At 38.1% G+C, this 17,857-nt stretch overlaps 1 protein-coding gene across 3 annotated transcripts in view; it reads left to right on the forward strand.

Annotated features, from left to right (window-relative positions):
* Positions 1-16,861, forward strand: part of LOC117403115 (EH domain-containing protein 3-like) — a 68,125-nt gene extending 51,264 nt beyond the window's left edge. For all 3 annotated transcript variants that reach the window (XM_059024317.1, XM_034921291.2, XM_034005117.3), the window contains 3 exons: positions 6,033-6,445; positions 13,439-13,603; positions 14,371-16,861. In XM_059024317.1, the coding sequence (XP_058880300.1) occupies positions 6,033-6,445; positions 13,439-13,603; positions 14,371-14,898 (1,106 nt within the window). In that variant the 3' untranslated portion in view covers positions 14,899-16,861. The remainder of the gene's footprint in view (positions 1-6,032; positions 6,446-13,438; positions 13,604-14,370) is intronic.
* The last annotated feature ends 996 nt before the right edge of the window (positions 16,862-17,857 follow it).

Raw genomic sequence — 17,857 nt, forward strand, 5'->3', positions numbered from 1 at the left:
GGGAGGTTGTTATCCTATATTAAGCCAAAAGTTATGTTTTTTTTTTTTGTGTGTGGGTGGTGGTGGTTGTGGTGGTGGTGTTGTTTTATTTGCTTAACTTATGTTCAGAGTTGTATCTAAAGATATTTAAAAACATGTTTACCTAGTAATAAGCCTATGTTCTTGACCATGACTAGCAAGCAACTGAAATTGACCCAAGCATCTACCCTACAAGTAGTCTCAACTGAAAAGTTCAATGCATTGTTTTTAGTGGTGCAGCTGTTGCTGGACTGAGACCATTATATTACTCTACACTGGAGTTATTTGTTATGCGTTCTTCAATAGCTTCCACAGCAGATGTTTAAGATGTGTCTGTAGTGAGATGCTGTGTGATGGTGAACCTTGGTATGATCTTTTAACAAAGGAATTGAACTTCCCACTAGTTTTTCAACATTTTCCGCTTGTCCTGTTCAGGTTGTGCTGTTTTCTGAATGGGGGTTATTTTGGTCTGGAATGTACAGGTAGAAATGATTGGCCCAAGTGGGACCTTATTGGTCCCAATAATTCTTCACAAAATAATGACTACCTTGTTTGTACTTCCTTTTAAACTCCTTTATACACCATTGGCAAGTTTTTTATTTTGTCTGCAAATGCATGTTTAACGAAAGCTACTGTGGATAATAAAACATTCTGATCTTGTACAACACAATGTGGTGGAGGATTGCCACCAACCCAATATCCATGCAAGTGCTGGGGATGTGCGATTTTCTAAAGTACTATTAAACTCATTAAACAGCATTTTAACTTGATAAAGGTATTGTATATACAGAACACCTAAACAAACCATTAATCTGTCTAGTCTTCTACAGCTGGATGCCCAAATCTGTTTCCATCACCTGTCCAAACTCACCGCCATCCTTAATTCTTACAAGATTTTAATCTTTACAGAAGTCTGGCTGTGAATAAACAAACAATTTTTCACTAGGAACAGCTGTAACAAAAACAGACTACTCTGCTGTTTTATAGTTGTATAACAGGAAAGAGCCATCAGACACCAAGCCACATTTGTAAAATGAGGGTTGATGGTTGGCAAAAATCATAACTAAAAAGATAAAAACACTATTAGTTTAAAATAAAAAATACAGAAGTTCAGCACAGGACCTTTAAACACTGGGTAACATTAAAGTAAATTGAAAGGTCTATGTTTTGTGCTGATATGTTTTATTTTGGTATACAGTTTATTAAGTTATTAAATATATATACATTTGCTGTTGTAATTACATTTTTACTCTCCGTTTTCCGTGTGTCTTCCAATGTAGTGCTAAGCAATATTAAAACATGAGATTTATGATTATCCATTTACTTGCAGACCCTGCTGAAGTGCAATCTGGAAATACTGGTTAAATACATTTTTCTAGTCATATTCTTTCAATTATTTTTTTGGATTGTTTCAAAGGGAAAAGGTTTAGCCAACTAGACTCGACGTGGACATTTGTCATGCTGGCCACCAGCTGTTAATTTATTTTTTTAACCAATTTGCGTCCAAACCAAGAGTTTGTTTGTTTGTTTGTTTGTTTTATTTATTTATTTATTACCAGCTTCATTTAGCTTCACAATGTTTATATGTACTGTATATATGTATATAAAATCAACAGTGCGTATGTATATGTGTGTATATATATATATATATATATAATATATATATATATATATATATATATATCAACAGTCCAAAGCCGCATTATTTTATTTATTTTTTTTTTTTTTTTTAAAGTAGTCGCCAGTTAGTTTTTTGTTGTTTTCTCCCCAATTTAGTAGTGTCCAATTATTTTTGTTTAGCTCAGCTCACCGCTACCATCCCTGCGCTGACTCGGGAGGGGCGAAGACGAACACAAGCTGTCCTCCAAAGCGTGTGCCGTTAGCCGTCCACTTTTTTACACACTGCAGACTCACCATACAGCCACCCAGAGCTACAGCGTCGGAGGACAACGCAGCCCTGGGCAGCTTGAGGCAAGCCCGCAGGCGCCCGGTCAGACCACAGGGGTCGCTGGTGCGCGGTGAGCCGAGGACACTCTGGCCGAGCTAACCCTCCCTCCCCCCCAGGCGGCGCTCGGCCAATTGTGCGCCGCCCCCTCGGAGCTCCCATCCTCAGTTGGCAAAGGAGTAGCCTGGACTCGAACTGGCGACATGCAGACTATAGGGCGCATTCTGCACTCTACGCGAGTGCTTTTACTGGATGCGCCACTCTGGAGCCCAAAGCACCTTTTGACCATTGTTCCATAGTCCAGTTTCTGTGTTCTTGTGCATATTTTAGCCTTTTAGTCTTGTTCCCCTTTCTTAACAGAGGTATTCTTACTGCAACACATCATTTAAGTCCTGATTTCAAGAGTGACCTTTGTACTGTTGATTTGATGGATAGCGACACCTGTGCCTTATGCCAGTTCTTTTGTCAATTCAACGCTTGTCTTTTTTCTATTCCTTATGGATATTATCTTCAAATATTACTCATCCATGCTGGACAGCTTTTTGGGTTTTCCAGTCCTGGGTTTGTCAATTACAGATGATGTTTCTCTGTACCTGTTGATTTGTGCTTCAGATACCACACCTTGAAAATCGAGTGATGCAAGCTATTTCACTCAATGTTTTTCTATCTTTAGGCAAGTCAAGGTTGTTAATAGTAGAAAACACTAGTGGTACCACACTGTTTTGGAATTCAAGTACCTTTTGTTCTTGATGTCTAGGATGTAAATAAAAATAAATAGTGTTATTCTGAAGTACCGGGTCGGTTATTAAACTGACTTTGCGGTCTAGTGTGGCTGAACTATTTAAAAAGTGGTTTAGACTGGCTCGTATGTTCACATATCTTGACACTGACTACCCTGTCATCCTAAACTAACAGACACTAGCATAAAATTCCTGTAGCAGATTATTTAGGTCAGGCAGAGGAAATACTTTAAAATCAATGTGTAACGATTTTTGTTTTAAGCAGTCAAATAGGACACCTGATGCCCAGGCAGTGTTCCTTTTGAGTATTTTTTGCTGCTTTTCCTTTTTCAATGTCAGTAAGTTCAAGATGCCTACTTACTTTTAGGTTTATTTCAACATTTGAATTGGTGTCATTGGTGTCTGATTCTTACTCGTTGAAAATCTTCAACGAGTTTGATTACCCAAAAGGCCAAAATATAAATAAATCTGGTCAGTCATGTTTATTGCGATTTATATTTTAATATAGCGACCATGTTTTGTTTTTGTTTCTTTTTCAAAATTCTAGTGGCATATGGATATCTACCAGTGATTTGCCCCTTTTTGAAATGAAGTGCCCACCCATGTTGATATACTGTAATGTCAACACCTCCATGTGACCTGTTTTGACCAATCAGGATAGAGTATTTAAAATATATATAAAACAATATACAGTACATTATTTGGGGGAAGTGTTCCCAAACCATTTGTGACACTTTTATAACCTTAAAAGCCTAATTTATCCTTTTGTATTATGAGATTTTACCAGGAACTGCTTTTGGCAGGTTTAAACATTTGTTTTAGCTTGGAATTATGAGTGAGTGTGCTGAAGTTATTGAAATATTTGTAATACCTTTGTACATTTTGTAATATCTTCTTTCGATGTAGATTGCAGGCACCACTGCATAAGTACACATGTTTATTAAAAGTACTGCATATTATATTTCTATGTTTTAATTGATTTCCTACAGTAAATTGTGCTTGTGTTTTTGTGTTAAACGGTGCAAACCGTCAAGGGGGAGATTTTTACAATTCCCTTCTGGCTTATCAGGATACTGTGAAGAGATCAAATTCCTCCGGAATCTGTGCGTTTTTAATCTGTTTCATGCATGAAGGAAATGTTTAAGGAATGTACAACACATAAGCAGTTTTGGCCATTTGGTTTTGCTCTTAAACAGAGTAACCCAGTTTCATGCCCTGATTTCCTCCCTCTCTGAAAGCTGTGATCGGTGTAACATACTTGTGTCCTGATCTTTAAAAGGATTTCTATCACACATCCTTCAGGGAAAATTATAAATGTGGTGACTGTATAAACAAGCATGTTAGCAAAAATTGTTGGAGTTTTTTGTTTTTATTTACTTAAATTGGGGTAGGGGTAAGCCATTTGTTTCATAAGGAAAACATAAAGGAACACATCTATTGAATGCTTTGAAACTAAAATAATGATTAAACTCTTTAAACACTGCACATGAAACAGAGTTCCAGGAACAATACCTGTAGTGATAACTCCAGCTCAAGTACACCAAATTATGTAGATTCATCCATTTATTGGTAATGATACATGAACTACATATGGAAATTTCCAGGTTGCGCATGCAAAAAAAAAAAAAGAGCGGTCTTACTGTCCCATATGGTGAAAACATGTCCTGAAGATTTAAAATATTCATTCCACTCAGCCCAGCAGAGCAGTTAACTGATCCTGGTATTGGCTATACCCCTCTAATATTGTATGGCTTTTTCCCATGAAAGACACAAACTATTTAATTATGTATTGTCTTTTTGCGAAGTTACTACGTGCTGAAAGAGTTAAAGACTCTTAAGCTACATTTACACCTGCACACCCAAGCCGAGCCGGTGTCGAGCCAGCCTGGTACGGCTCGTGTAGCTTGAGTTGCGTTTACACTAGAGAAAGGCGAGCCGAGCCGAGAGACGTCACGCATAATGAACGTGCTGAGTCGATTACATTTAAATGTCACAGACTGCAAAAATAGAACAAAGCATTAATTTAATAAAATCTCTTTTTTTTACCATGGATTTTTTTATTATTATTATTGCGGAGAAGTACTGAAAATGCAGGGAGGGCGGGCGGGGGGCGGGGCGGGGTAATACATACCTAAACAGAGGAAGCAAAGACGGGGGAGCATATTAAAGGTATACATAACGCGCTCGGGAATATAACGCTCCTACAGCATGTCCCCCAATTCCCTATACAAGTGCAATATTTCTACAGTAAATACAGTACCGGTGTTCAAACTGTAAACAACTTTTCAGTGTAACTTCCGTTTCTGTCTCTCCCTATTGATACAGTATCTGAACTGAAGAAAAGTTGCGCTGGCACTTTATAACACAGACATCTTATTCAGCATTCATTTTATAACTAAATAAATATTAGGTCTGTAAGGTGGTTATCTTTCCTAATCTATTAATTTTTTTTGCTGAGAGAGGAGCTGCAGCTTTCTCCGGGAGACGAGACGCTTCAGCCCCGCTCCGGTAGCCGAACCTGGAGCGAGCCCATTCCCTCTTCACCTGTCCCGACCCGCTCTCCTTCTCGCATTTTGTTAGTTTGCTTGTCTGTCGCTTCGAACTGAACTCCCCACCGCTGTTTAGCCAGGCTATAGTTTAAAAACTGCTGATTAAAATGATCCTCGAGTGGGAATGTTACCTTTATTTTTTTTGTTAAAAATATAGCGTTGATTACATTGTGCTTTATGCATGGTTAATTCATGGAAAATGACATTTTTGATTCACTATGTGTGTATTATAGAGAGGGAATTATTTTATTTAGTATTTTAGTCAGATGTGTGTTATGTGTCCTGCGGAATAAAGGTAAGGAGTTAAGAAAACATTTACCGGTTGAGGTCCTGGGGGTTGCCACTTTTTCTTGTAATGACGCTTGAGTGTGATGTCAAAATGCAGTAACCCCGCCCACAGCCTGCTTCGGCCCCGAGCCAGATTCAGATATGTTGCAGGGCTGGAGTTTCACGGCTTGGTTCTGGCTCAGCTCGGTTATTTGCTAGTGTAAACACACCCGTACCATGAGGGCGTGGAGCCCTCACGGTACGGGTATGCTAGTGTAAACTGGGTATTATATCCACCTACATTGTGCTGTGTAAAAGACTAATCTGTAGTTTGAGCTATGTGCATACAGGTAATTGACCTGCAGTTTTCTACATGGTTTTACACAACAAACTCAACAATTAGATTTGGTTTTGTTGAGGGGAAACATTCCCTACCCTACTAATAATGATCCAGTAAGTTGTCTCTTTAATTTGCTGCAGCATCCCAGTGAGTTTTGTCCTTCTCTTTCACAGGCTATGACTTTGCTGCGGTGCTGGAGTGGTTTGCGGAGAGAGTTGACCGAATCATTCTCCTGTTCGATGCCCACAAGCTGGACATCTCAGATGAGTTCTCTGATGTGATCAAGGCGCTGAAGAACCACGAGGACAAGATCCGTGTGGTCCTGAACAAAGCTGACCAGATAGAGACGCAGCAACTGATGAGGGTCTATGGTGCCTTGATGTGGTCGCTGGGGAAGATTGTCAACACTCCTGAGGTGATCCGGGTTTACATCGGCTCCTTCTGGTCTCACCCGCTGCACATTCCTGACAACCGCAAGCTCTTTGAGGCAGAGGAGCAAGACCTCTTTAAAGATATTCAGAGTCTACCCCGAAATGCTGCTTTGAGGAAGCTGAATGACCTGATCAAGAGGGCAAGGCTTGCCAAGGTGAATTAAAAACTTTATTTTTTTTTAATCAGTAACATTCGGTGGGAGCAACCTTATCATTTACATCAACATCCCTTGTATTCATTTGATTTGTTTTCATTCCTGTTTTATTTTTGTTTTTGTTAATCTGCAGTGACAGTGATGGAATGCAATCTAAAACCTAAAAAATATGCCTTTTTAAACAATTAATATATAAAATAACCTACAGTATTACTTGGAATATATTCTTACCAGTCAGTTTCTATTTATGTCTAAATCTCATTAGATAATGACCATGGTCCACCAAGCAGCATTAACTTTATGACACCAGGACACTATGTGGTCATTGGTAATTCACGTATTTCCCATGACTATAGCCTATTTATTATTGTAAGGTCTAACAGCGTTACAGTCCCCCCCCCCCCCCCCCCCTCCCCCTTGTGATGAATCAAATTTAAGAACATTTATCCACAAATCCCAACAGGTTTTTGAAAGAGTTCAATGCACTAAAGTTCAGCACTTGTCCCCAGTGATATACACGTCTCTGTGCCAGTAGCTGCAGCAGCAGGATGCTCTGTACTTCTTCTGTTTCATACTTGCATGTGGGCTTGCTTGCTGTTGCTGCACTGCGGTAGAGCGCAGATATAAAAGTAAACTATAAACGAGCTTTCCTTTGTACATAGTCTGCACTGAACCACATCCTGAAATGCCAATCATCGATCTTGATGAAATAAAGTCTGTAACCCTGGTTTGAGATAACAAGCTCAGGTACAGTGCCTATAATAAGTATTCACCCCCCTTGGATGTTTTCACAGTTTGTTGTTACAACCTGAAATCTTGATGCATTTTAAATTGGATTTTTTTTCCTTTGATTTACACAACCTACTCAACACTTTGAAGAGACAAGAGAATTTTTTATTGTAAAACAACAGTTAATGAAAAATAAAAAAACTGAAATGTCTTGGTTAGATAAGTATTCACCCCCCTGAGTCAATACTTGGTAGAACCACCTTTGGCAGCAATTACAGCTGTGAGTCTTTTGGGGTAAGTCTCTACCAGGTTTGCACATCTGGATCGTGCAATATTCGCCCATTCTTCTTGGCAAAATTGTTCAAGCTCTGTCAAGTTGGATGGGGATCGTTGGTGGACAGCAATCTTCATGTCTTGCCACAGATTCTGAATCGGATTCAAGTCCAGGCTTTGACTGGGCCACTCTAGGACATTCACTTTCTTGTTTTTAAGCCACTCCAGTGGCACTTTGGCTGTGTGCTTGGGGTCATTGTCCTGCTGAAAGGTGAATCTCCGTCCCAGTCTTGGGTTCTTTGCAGACTGAAGCAGGTTTTCCTCAAGGATTTGCCTGTATTTAGCTCCAACCATTTTGCCCTCTACCCTGACAAGCTTCCCAGTCCCTGCTGAGGAAAAGCATCCCCATAGCATGATGCTGCAACCACCACCATGCTTCACAGTAGGGATGGTATTACGTGGGTGTTACGTGCTGTGTTGGGTTTGCGCCAGACATAACTTTTTGCATTTAGGCCAAATAGTTCAATTTTTGTTTCATCGGACCACAGAATCTTTTGCCACATCTTTTCCCCCACATGCCTTTTTGCAAATTCCAAGCAGGATTTTACATGGGCTTTTTTCAGAAATGGCTTCCTTCTTGCCACTATTCCATACAGGCCAGATTTGTTGACACATGAACAGTTTCTTCCAACACAGCCATGGAACACTGTAGGTCTTTCAGAGTTGTCATGGGTCTCTTGCTAGCTTCTCTGACCAATGCCCTTCTTACCCGGCTGCTCAGTTTGGGAGGACGGCCTGTAAGCAGATTCTGGGTGGTACCGTATATCTTCCACTTAATGATCAACTTGACTGTGCTCCAAGGGATATTCAGTGCCTTTTGAAATCTTTTTATACTACCCCTCCCCTGATCTGTGCATTTCCACAACCCCCCCCCCCCCCCCCATTTTTTCACCCATTGAAAGTGTAAATCAAAGGAAAAAAAAATCCCATTTAAATGCACCAAGATTTCAGGTTGTAACACAACAAACTGTGAAAACGTCCAAGGGGGGTGAATTACTATAGGCACTTTATATCTCAATAAACTAATAGGACTGGACCACAAATAATTGCAGGGCCACCATGGCACTAATATGATGTGACGAGTTTGCAAGATATTTAATGTTCCAGTGGGATATAAGGTCATTCCTCAACGTTTACTATCTCTATAATTCTTTCAGGGAAGTTGAGCCGGTTATTTTTTGGGGGGGTGTTGAAAAGCATTGGCTCGACGAATTCTCCCGTCTGAAAAGGTCAGCATATGAAGTCAGTTGTGAAGTTTTCCATAGTGCTTTACTTCGGTTGAGTCAGTGTTGAGTTTTTGATTTCCCCTTACTATAGTAAAGATTCCGATATTGCAGCTGAAACTCTGTGTGAGCCGACATGATCAGGACTGACATACCCTGCTTAGATTGGCCAGAGCTGCAGTATTCCTAATTGCTTTATTTATTTATTTGTATTTATTTATTTATTTTTACAGAAAACAGCATTGCCTGTATTATATAGAAATATACAGAGCAACTATGTTTGGATATTGGAGAAGAAAGAGGAAAAAGTAGGGCTCTAATTTGAATTCTGTAATGCTTGCCCTTGTCTAAAGAAGATAATGGTCTTGCTCTGGCATTAGAATCAAAATAAAGGCCACAGCTGTAAAGCAAAGGAAATGCTACAAAAGCATATCCCACACAAAGCTTGGACTGTGTTTGTGTGTGTGTGTTTGTTTGTTTTTTTCTTTTAAATTCTACGATTGTAAGCAAGTCATTCACAGACTAGTTGTCCGAAAAAAATAACAAGATTTAGTTTTAGAATTTAAAAAAAAATTAATAAAAAAAATTATAATACTGACACACACATTTGTAGTGCTCATTTTATTTTTAATGTATAAAGCATTGCGCTGAAATAAAACATTGTGTTCTCCTGTACACTTTACATTATGTAAAAGTATAAATCTGTATATACTGTATACCAGAGGTGGCCAAACCGTGGCTCACGAGCCGCATGTGGCTCTCTTGCATTTCAAGTGTGGCTTCCGGTGAAATGCTGGATGACAAATGCTTTGCAGCTCGAATGAACTGAAGAAAGAATAATAAACAGAGAAAGTAAAAATAAACACAAGAAGTTCTATTATTTGTGTTCTCTGTATATGTTTGTGTTAATTATTCTTTCTTTTCTCTCGTTCTCTCTGTCCTGTTTCTTTTGAGCTTGCATGTTCACTGCATGGATATTTTGTCACTTGTTGACCTTCGTCACAGCTCGCTGGCGCATGCGTATTTCGAAGCCGGATGTGCAGCTGAAAGTAAATTTCATAATTTTTAATGAAGTGCTTGTTCATTTTGTGGAGACAATGGCATTGAGCAAACCCTCCACGAATAATAAACTAACATATGAGACTTTAAACCAGATTGGGAGAAAGAGTTTGCTTTCACTGAAAGCAGTGGTAAACCTGTGTCTCATCTGCAAAAAATTGCTTGCACACTGTAGCTTGTACAACTAAGGCGAGAAACCTCAAACGTCATTATGAAACACACATCACAACACATTTTCATCTAATATCCTCCTTGATCAGACTTAAGGCAGATGCTGCTTTCAGTGTTAAGTAAAGAAGCTGATTTAACGACTCAAGCAAGTTTTGTATGGCAAGCATGGAATATCACTCCTGGCAAATGATGAATGAATCTTTTTATAAAATTGGAGTGTTGGCGCTAGACTAGAGAATGCATGTTTAAATGTTATATTGCAGGTCTAAAATTAATATTATATTTACATATCTTGCATCTCGTCGTGAGCAGGTACTGTAATCCCTTTCAAAATAAATACAGTGCATTTGTCATCCACAAAGCGCAACATTATTTAATACATGCAGCAGTCATACAATAACAAGTTTTTTGTTTTGTTTGTTTGTTTTTTAACCCAGCATTAAGATCTTCAAGGGAAGAGCTTGTCAAAAAGAATCTTTACAAAAATGTGTCTGTGTTGTTTCTGGGGAAATCAGGGCAGTTATTGTATTGTGCTTCATAATAACTGAATATATTTTATTTAAAGTGTATAATACATACTGTACAGTATAAACTGAAATAATGGAAAAACACCAGTATGTTACATTTAAAGTTTTAATACACTGTCGATCTACAGTACAATGCAAATGACACAGAACCTGTATAGGCAATGTTGGATCCCTTGTATATTTTGCTGCCATCAAGAGAGCCTAACAACTACTGTCCTGCACAACAATGCTAGTATTTAACATGTCTTGCTCGCAAACATTTCATGTTTTACAGTACGTACGTGTCTTGCGGCTCTCAACCATATGGAAATTTTGCTATGTGGCTCGCAGGGTCAGGAAGTTTGGCCACCCATGCTGTATACAGTACAGTAGTAAAATCAAATAAATATCTAGCACACTATCTTTTTACTTTAGCCTATAGGCTACTGGTAACACAATAAATCATGCTGCTACATTGTACACATTACTGTACAATGCGAAAATAATAAAATATTATTTAAAATTATTTTACCATAGCCTACTTAGTACACAATTAACACAAAATGATAATGGTGCCAATTTGACATGTTATGATACCATATAGTACCTTACATATACAGTGCACATTTTACAAACCTATATCATTTTAAACTTACACAGAACATTTTACAGTGTACACATTGCCGCAAGTAAAACACATAGCCTTCTTGCTACTCTTTTTTTTTTTTTCTGTTGCAAAAAGCAATTAAAGACTACAAATTCAGAATTAATTACTGTAGTGCACATCTTGGGTTTCAACCTACTGGAGTCCATCAGTATTTTTGAAAGTTTCTTGCCCTTTTCCAACTCTAGAGTATGTGTGCCTCTGGATCATGCAATTCAGTGACCTAACATCCCACTAAATATTGGTTATTACTGGGGGACATAGGTTGTGTCCAGCATATCTGACTGTATGGCATAAGTGTCTGTATTAGCAAGGGACTACTGTACTGCGGAAATTGGAGATCTTATTAGGAAAATAACAGCAATTTGACAGATAAAGGGAGCATTGCCTAGTCTCTCACTTTGCACACCTACTCCTGTTGTGTCCTTGGAAGGGTCCTGTATTCAGTCAGAGGCTGCAGCGTGCAGACTCCAGATGGTATAACCCTAGTGCTGCCTTGTAACAGGACGAGACCACGGGAGTTCTCAATTATTAGCACTCGAAGGACAGCCTTTAAACAGGCGTGACTTGCTGAAAAGAACATCTCCTGGCATCTTGCAGTAGTTTCCTAGCAGTCATATCACTCGCAAGTACAGAAGCACTATGCTCTTCCGTGCTGTGTCAACATTTATGTAATAACAACCCAGCTTTTAGTCCCAGCAGGCTGTTGGCCTTTATGATCCACGAGTACAGTTATAATGGAACTAAGTAGCTGCTAGATGCTTTCCTTTTAGAGAGAAACATTTTTTTTGTGGCATTTCTAAATACCCATTTGGATTGGTGTATTGAGAGGTTTTTAAATGAGATTGTGGCTGGTAAAGGCATTTGCGTACACAAGGCTTCCCAGAAATGTACATATTTAAAGTCGAGTCATTTTATTTGTTGTTATCCCTTACTGCTTATTACTGATTTATTTCATTTTGCAGCTTTTGAAACACTTTGTTACGGTATCTTGTATTTATTGTTGATGGCTGACTAAAAAGGGGATTATTTTACTGAAAAGCTTTACACACAAAAACACAAAGTACTGTATATTCAGCCAATTAAAGAGCAGTATAGACAAATATAGCTGTGTTTTTATGCATCTGTCATTCATAATTGACAAGCATTCTGACATCAGATGATCTCCAGTAAGTGAAAAACTATAAAAGCAACTTTTTTGGTATAATTATTATTATTAATAAATAATAATAATAATAATAATTAATAATAAATTATTTTTATTATTATTATTATTATTATTATTATTATTATTATTATTAGCCAATTAGCAGACTCTTTTATTGAAAGAGTCTAGGGGGTCAACTATGCATCAACAAGGGGGCTCCCGAGTGGCGCATCCAGTAAAAGCACTCGCTAGAGTGCAGGATGTGCTCTATAGCCTGGACGTCGCCGGTTCGAGTCCAGGCTATTCCACAGCCAACCGTGGACGGGAGCTCCCAGGGGGCGGCGCTCAATTGGCAGAGTGTCGTCCGGGGGGAGGGAGGGTTAGGTCGGCCAGGGTGTCCTCGGCTCACCGCGCACCAGCGACCCCTGTAGTCTGGCCGGGCGCCTGCGGGCTTGCCTGTAAGCTGCCCAGAGCTGCGTTGTTCTGCACGGTGAGTTCGCAGTGTGTAAAGAAGCGGGTGGCTGACGGCACACGCTTCGGAGGTCAGCGCAGGGGTGGTAGCGGTGAGCTGAGCCTAAAAATAATTGGGCATTTCAAATTGGGGAGAAAATAATAAAAACTAATTGTCAACGACTAAATTTAAAAAAAAAAAAAAGCAACTTTGCATCAACAACTGCTGCAGAGTCACTTCCAATAGAACCTCGGTTTTATGTCTCATCCAAAGGATGGAAAAGATAATTGCATGTTTCCATCCGGTTACGAACCAGGGACCTTTTGTGTGTTAGGCAAACATGATAACCACTGCACTGTGGAAACGTTAATTCTCCCTGAAGGATTATAGGATAATGTATGGCCTGCCATAGGCATGCATTTATTGACAAAAAATATATATATATATATATATATATATATATATATATTTATCTAATATAACAAATGTTAAATTTCAAGGAATGGTGCATGTGCTCATAAATACTTGCCTAACGTGGGACAGAGTAGTTTATACTTTGTTACAAGTACCCAGGGGCCACAATCACCTACATCCTGAATACAGCAGGATAGTGCTAAATTGACCGTCATGAAAAATCAATACATAGTTGTAAAATCTATTTGCCAGGGATTCTTGGTCTGTCATTAATTTTGTTTAAATTGTTTTTGTAGGTTCATGCCTACATTATTAGCTCTCTGAAGAAAGAGATGCCTGCTGTGTTTGGAAAAGAACATAAGAAAAAAGAACTAATTGGCAGTTTAGGGGAGATCTACAGCAAGATTGAGAAGGAACATCAGATCTCTCCAGGGGACTTCCCCAACCTAAAGAAAATGCAGGTGAGAGACATGGGTTTGGAGAAAATGTTGCCAGAATTGCTTCAAAATGATTGTCTCAACACCCACCGACCACAGTTTGTTTACAGGGGCTTGTATTAAATCAAAATAATGGCAGTGTCCTAGCCATCACAAAGTACTATCATTTAATTCAGGCCCAGCTATGATAATTTGATTTCGTTAAGGGGCTCCTGATGAGTGACTTTTTAAATGAAATTCGTAAAATTAACTTCTTATTAATCGGGGTGTTCTCTTTATTACGGTATCTATTTTTCCATTATTTTCACACTCACATAAGTGACATTCAGATTACATTGTGCAATGGGATAAATATCTAGTTTGTTATGTATCTGTTTTGGGGAAAAAGGGTAAACTAGTAATTTTACATTAACATTTTAAAAGATTTGCTGCTAGAGACACTTATCACAGACTTACAGGAAAGAGTATATGACATTATCAAGTAGCATAACAGGAAAAGTAAAGGCCCACTTTAAAACCCTGTTGCAGTGTTGTTTAGCGGAAGTTATTAATAACACTGTATTCACACACACAACCCCCCTTTTACTTGAAATGCAGTGGAAAACTAGGGTAATGAAAGGAGCACTGCAACTCAAAACGTTCTATTTATTTGAAGCTGATATCCTTCCAAATGGCATGCTACTCCTGTTGTTAATAATTATTTATTATAATATTATAGTTCATGCTACACAAAATGACATTGAATACATAAATAGGAAATCCTCACATGTATATTGTGTATCTTCTCTTAGGAGCTATTACAGTCTCATGATTTTAATAAGTTCCAACCCCTAAAGTCCAAGCTGCTGGACACGGTGGACGACATGCTGGCTCATGATATCGCCCAACTCATGGTGCTGGTCCAGCAGGAGGAGACGCAGAAACCCAACCAAGTGGTGAAGGGCGGCGCCTTTGAGGGCACCATGAACGGCCCCTTCGGCCACGGTTATGGAGAAGGAGCAGGCGAAGGCATCGACGAGATTGAGTGGGTGGTGGCCCGAGACAAGCCCATGTATGATGAGATCTTCTACACCCTGTCACCTGTCAACGGGAAGGTGACAGGAGCCAACGCCAAGAAGGAGATGGTGAAGTCCAAGCTGCCCAACACTGTTCTGGGCAAGATCTGGAAGCTGGCAGATGTTGACAAAGATGGCATGCTGGACGATGAGGAATTTGCTCTGGCTAACCATCTTATCAAGGTTAAGTTGGAAGGTCATGAGCTGCCAAGCGATATTCCTTTCCATCTTATTCCCCCTTCTAAGAGGAAAATCACTGAATAAAAAGACAAGGGGCAACAGGTTGGGGAACATACAAAGGAAAGAAGTAGTACTCCTTATTGAAGGTCATTTTGAGCTTTCATGAAATTAGCTTTTGTGTTAAACCTCTGCTTTTTAGTATGCAATATAAAGAAAGCAAACAAGAAGTGCAGAAGCCTTTGAGTTGCTGAAGGAAACTGATTGCAGTCTTGGCATTTATACTTGTAGAATTGATGGTAGATACATGATTCATAGTATTAAAGTAATAATAAAATATTCTGGGACTCAGGGCACATATTACCATAAAAATAATATTTAAAAACAAATATCTTGGTTCTCTTGTTTTATTCTTTCTTGTACAGATATATAGAATACTGCATTGGGGTAGTGTGTGATATGAGAACTGAATGCACAACTGAGTGAAGCCAGAAGGGTTTATCCAAGCATCCCACCCCAATGGTGGGCATTCACTTCTCATTTATCACACTACCCCATGCAGTATTTTTTATAATCTCTGGTGAGCATTTTTTTTTCTGCCAGAGTTCTAAAGTTTTGTGTTACTTGTGGGGGGTTCACTCTACTTAGTCTGTGTCAGTGAGTTACTAGACAGAGCGTGAACTGCATAAAGAGTTTTATTTAAAATAGTAGCAACTTTGATAACTTTTACACAATTTAAAATAAGGTCTGCATTATGTGAAACCACTGCAGAGAAAACCACAACTGCAATTGTCTGTACTAGGAGTTATGACATGATTGTAACCAAAGTGAACAGTTTAAACGTGTAACTTAAAAAAAGCAAGTTTCCTGTGGTTTTTCAGGTGTTGTGGAGCTGAATTGTTCTTCTCTGTGTGGAGTGCCAGTTATGTGTTTTGTTTTTTATTTTTATGTTTGCGGTCAAGTTTCTGTGGCAATTTATTTATTTTTTTTTTCAAGAAGGCTAAAAACTTGTTAGGGAGCGTGTTAAAATTATGCATTTTAACATTTTTGCCATCATGATGTTCACTAGTTTGTTCCAAGGAGGTTTGTGTTTGCTAACCTTTTTGTGATAAGTGGCTTACCTTTAGGCAGAATCAGAGTATTACAAAGCATCTTTGTCTGTGGATGGGAGATTTTTCGGGTGGCCGATTTTTTTATAGATGTTTACGGTGACTCCCTCATTGAAAATGCAGAACAACTTAACATGCTGTACTTGGTTCCATGGGTGATTGCTTAGATTATGTGTACAATATGTAGATGCATAGAGTAGCTCTAATCAGTACAGTCGGTATAGGGATTTCTGCTTAAATGGGATTCAGCTCTTGCAAGACAGTTCTTCCCAATGCTATTTGTCGTTTAATTGGGACGTCACTTTGTTGAATGGGGATACGGTATTTTAAAATGGTGAAAGGAGATGGCTTTTCAGAGTAAGACAGGTTCGCACAGCACAGTGCAGTGAGTATGTAATTGCCCTGTGACTTGCTTAAACCAGGTTGAACTCTTGGAGTGTCCTGTGGTTTCTCAAGAAAGTTGCATGTCAACATCGCAGATGCCTCACCTTCTGATAAAGATGTGATTACATTCTTTTTCATTTCATGTAGAAATAATCAAAAAATAATAATTTTGTTCACAAATAAAAAAAAAAAATTGACTCGTATTTTAAATTATGTATTTCACATGTAATCATAATGTTATGTGATTTATTTTCATTTTGAAACAAAAAAGTGTGACTAAGATCGTCTCAAATGCCTCTTGTTTAATTGGGACAGCTGCTTATTCAGGATATTTTTACTTCTTGATGCGTCCCAATAATCTACAGTATGGTCTTGCATATGCACTTATTTACTGCTATCACATTATTTATTCTTTCTTGGTGCTTTAACTTTTAAAATATATTAAATATAGTGTAGTTATAACGTCACACAGTTCTCGCCATCTAGAATACATTGTGGGTGAGTAATGGAAACATTTATTTTACAGCATTGAGGTACATTAAAATCTGGTAATACAATTGTCTTCCGTTTTTGTGTTTTTGTTTTTTTTTATTTAATAGTTTAATTGTATTTGTTAGGTAAGAATAGTCTAGGAGTGGATTTCAAAAGTGCTTGAAAAACACGGCCTCATCTTTAGAAAGTGAATTGTGATCAAATCTCTTTTTATGAGTACTTTAGCCTTCTTGAAACCTGTAGTGATTGAAATGTTCCACTTATGACAAATGAAGTATAGCAATCTTATATTATCTAAATAAGGAAATAATTAACAAAGGAGTTCAAACAGAGTTGTTGATTTCCAAGCTAAATGTATTCTACAGCGGAGTCTACACCTAAGCAAATGTATTGTGTACCAAGTTACTGTCAGCCACACTGTCACACGCATTCAGTTGAAACAGTTAACAACATGGAAGATTACCTTGGTCATGTTCTAGTTTAATCTGATTGCTCAAAAAGTACAACCCCAATCTATTCTGTGCAGCCACTGTGTAATAGATGTTTTATTGCAGCACATAGTTTAGAAGTTAAGAAAAAAATCTTATTACTGAAAACAGTGCTAACGGCTTCCAGTAAATTGATACAGCTCATTTTAAAGTAAATATGACATTCTGAATATTTTGCTTGTTTTTTTAAGGGATATATATATATATATATATATATATATATATATATATATATATATATATATATATATATATATATATATATATATATAACACATCCAGTTAAAATGAAACTGCCCAGATTTAAACTATTACTGCCTGTATATAGTGCTATATTTTTAAAGTATATTATTACCATATGCATTTGCTAAAGGTCAATAACCCAGCTTTAAAGGTTCTCTGTGAGTTTGAGGCTGTAAGTCATTAGAAGCAATAGAGGATTAAAGAAAATGATACCCATTTAAGTGTACATGGTTTCTAAACAAATGTTTAAATAAAGGAATGTGCAACACATTGTTCAGAAAAGCTGTGCTGTACTGTTTCAAGTCTGAATATCTAGTTTTGTTTATTTGT

This window comes from Acipenser ruthenus, chromosome 5 (assembly GCF_902713425.1).
Source record: "Acipenser ruthenus chromosome 5, fAciRut3.2 maternal haplotype, whole genome shotgun sequence".
NCBI lineage: Eukaryota > Metazoa > Chordata > Actinopteri > Acipenseriformes > Acipenseridae > Acipenser > Acipenser ruthenus.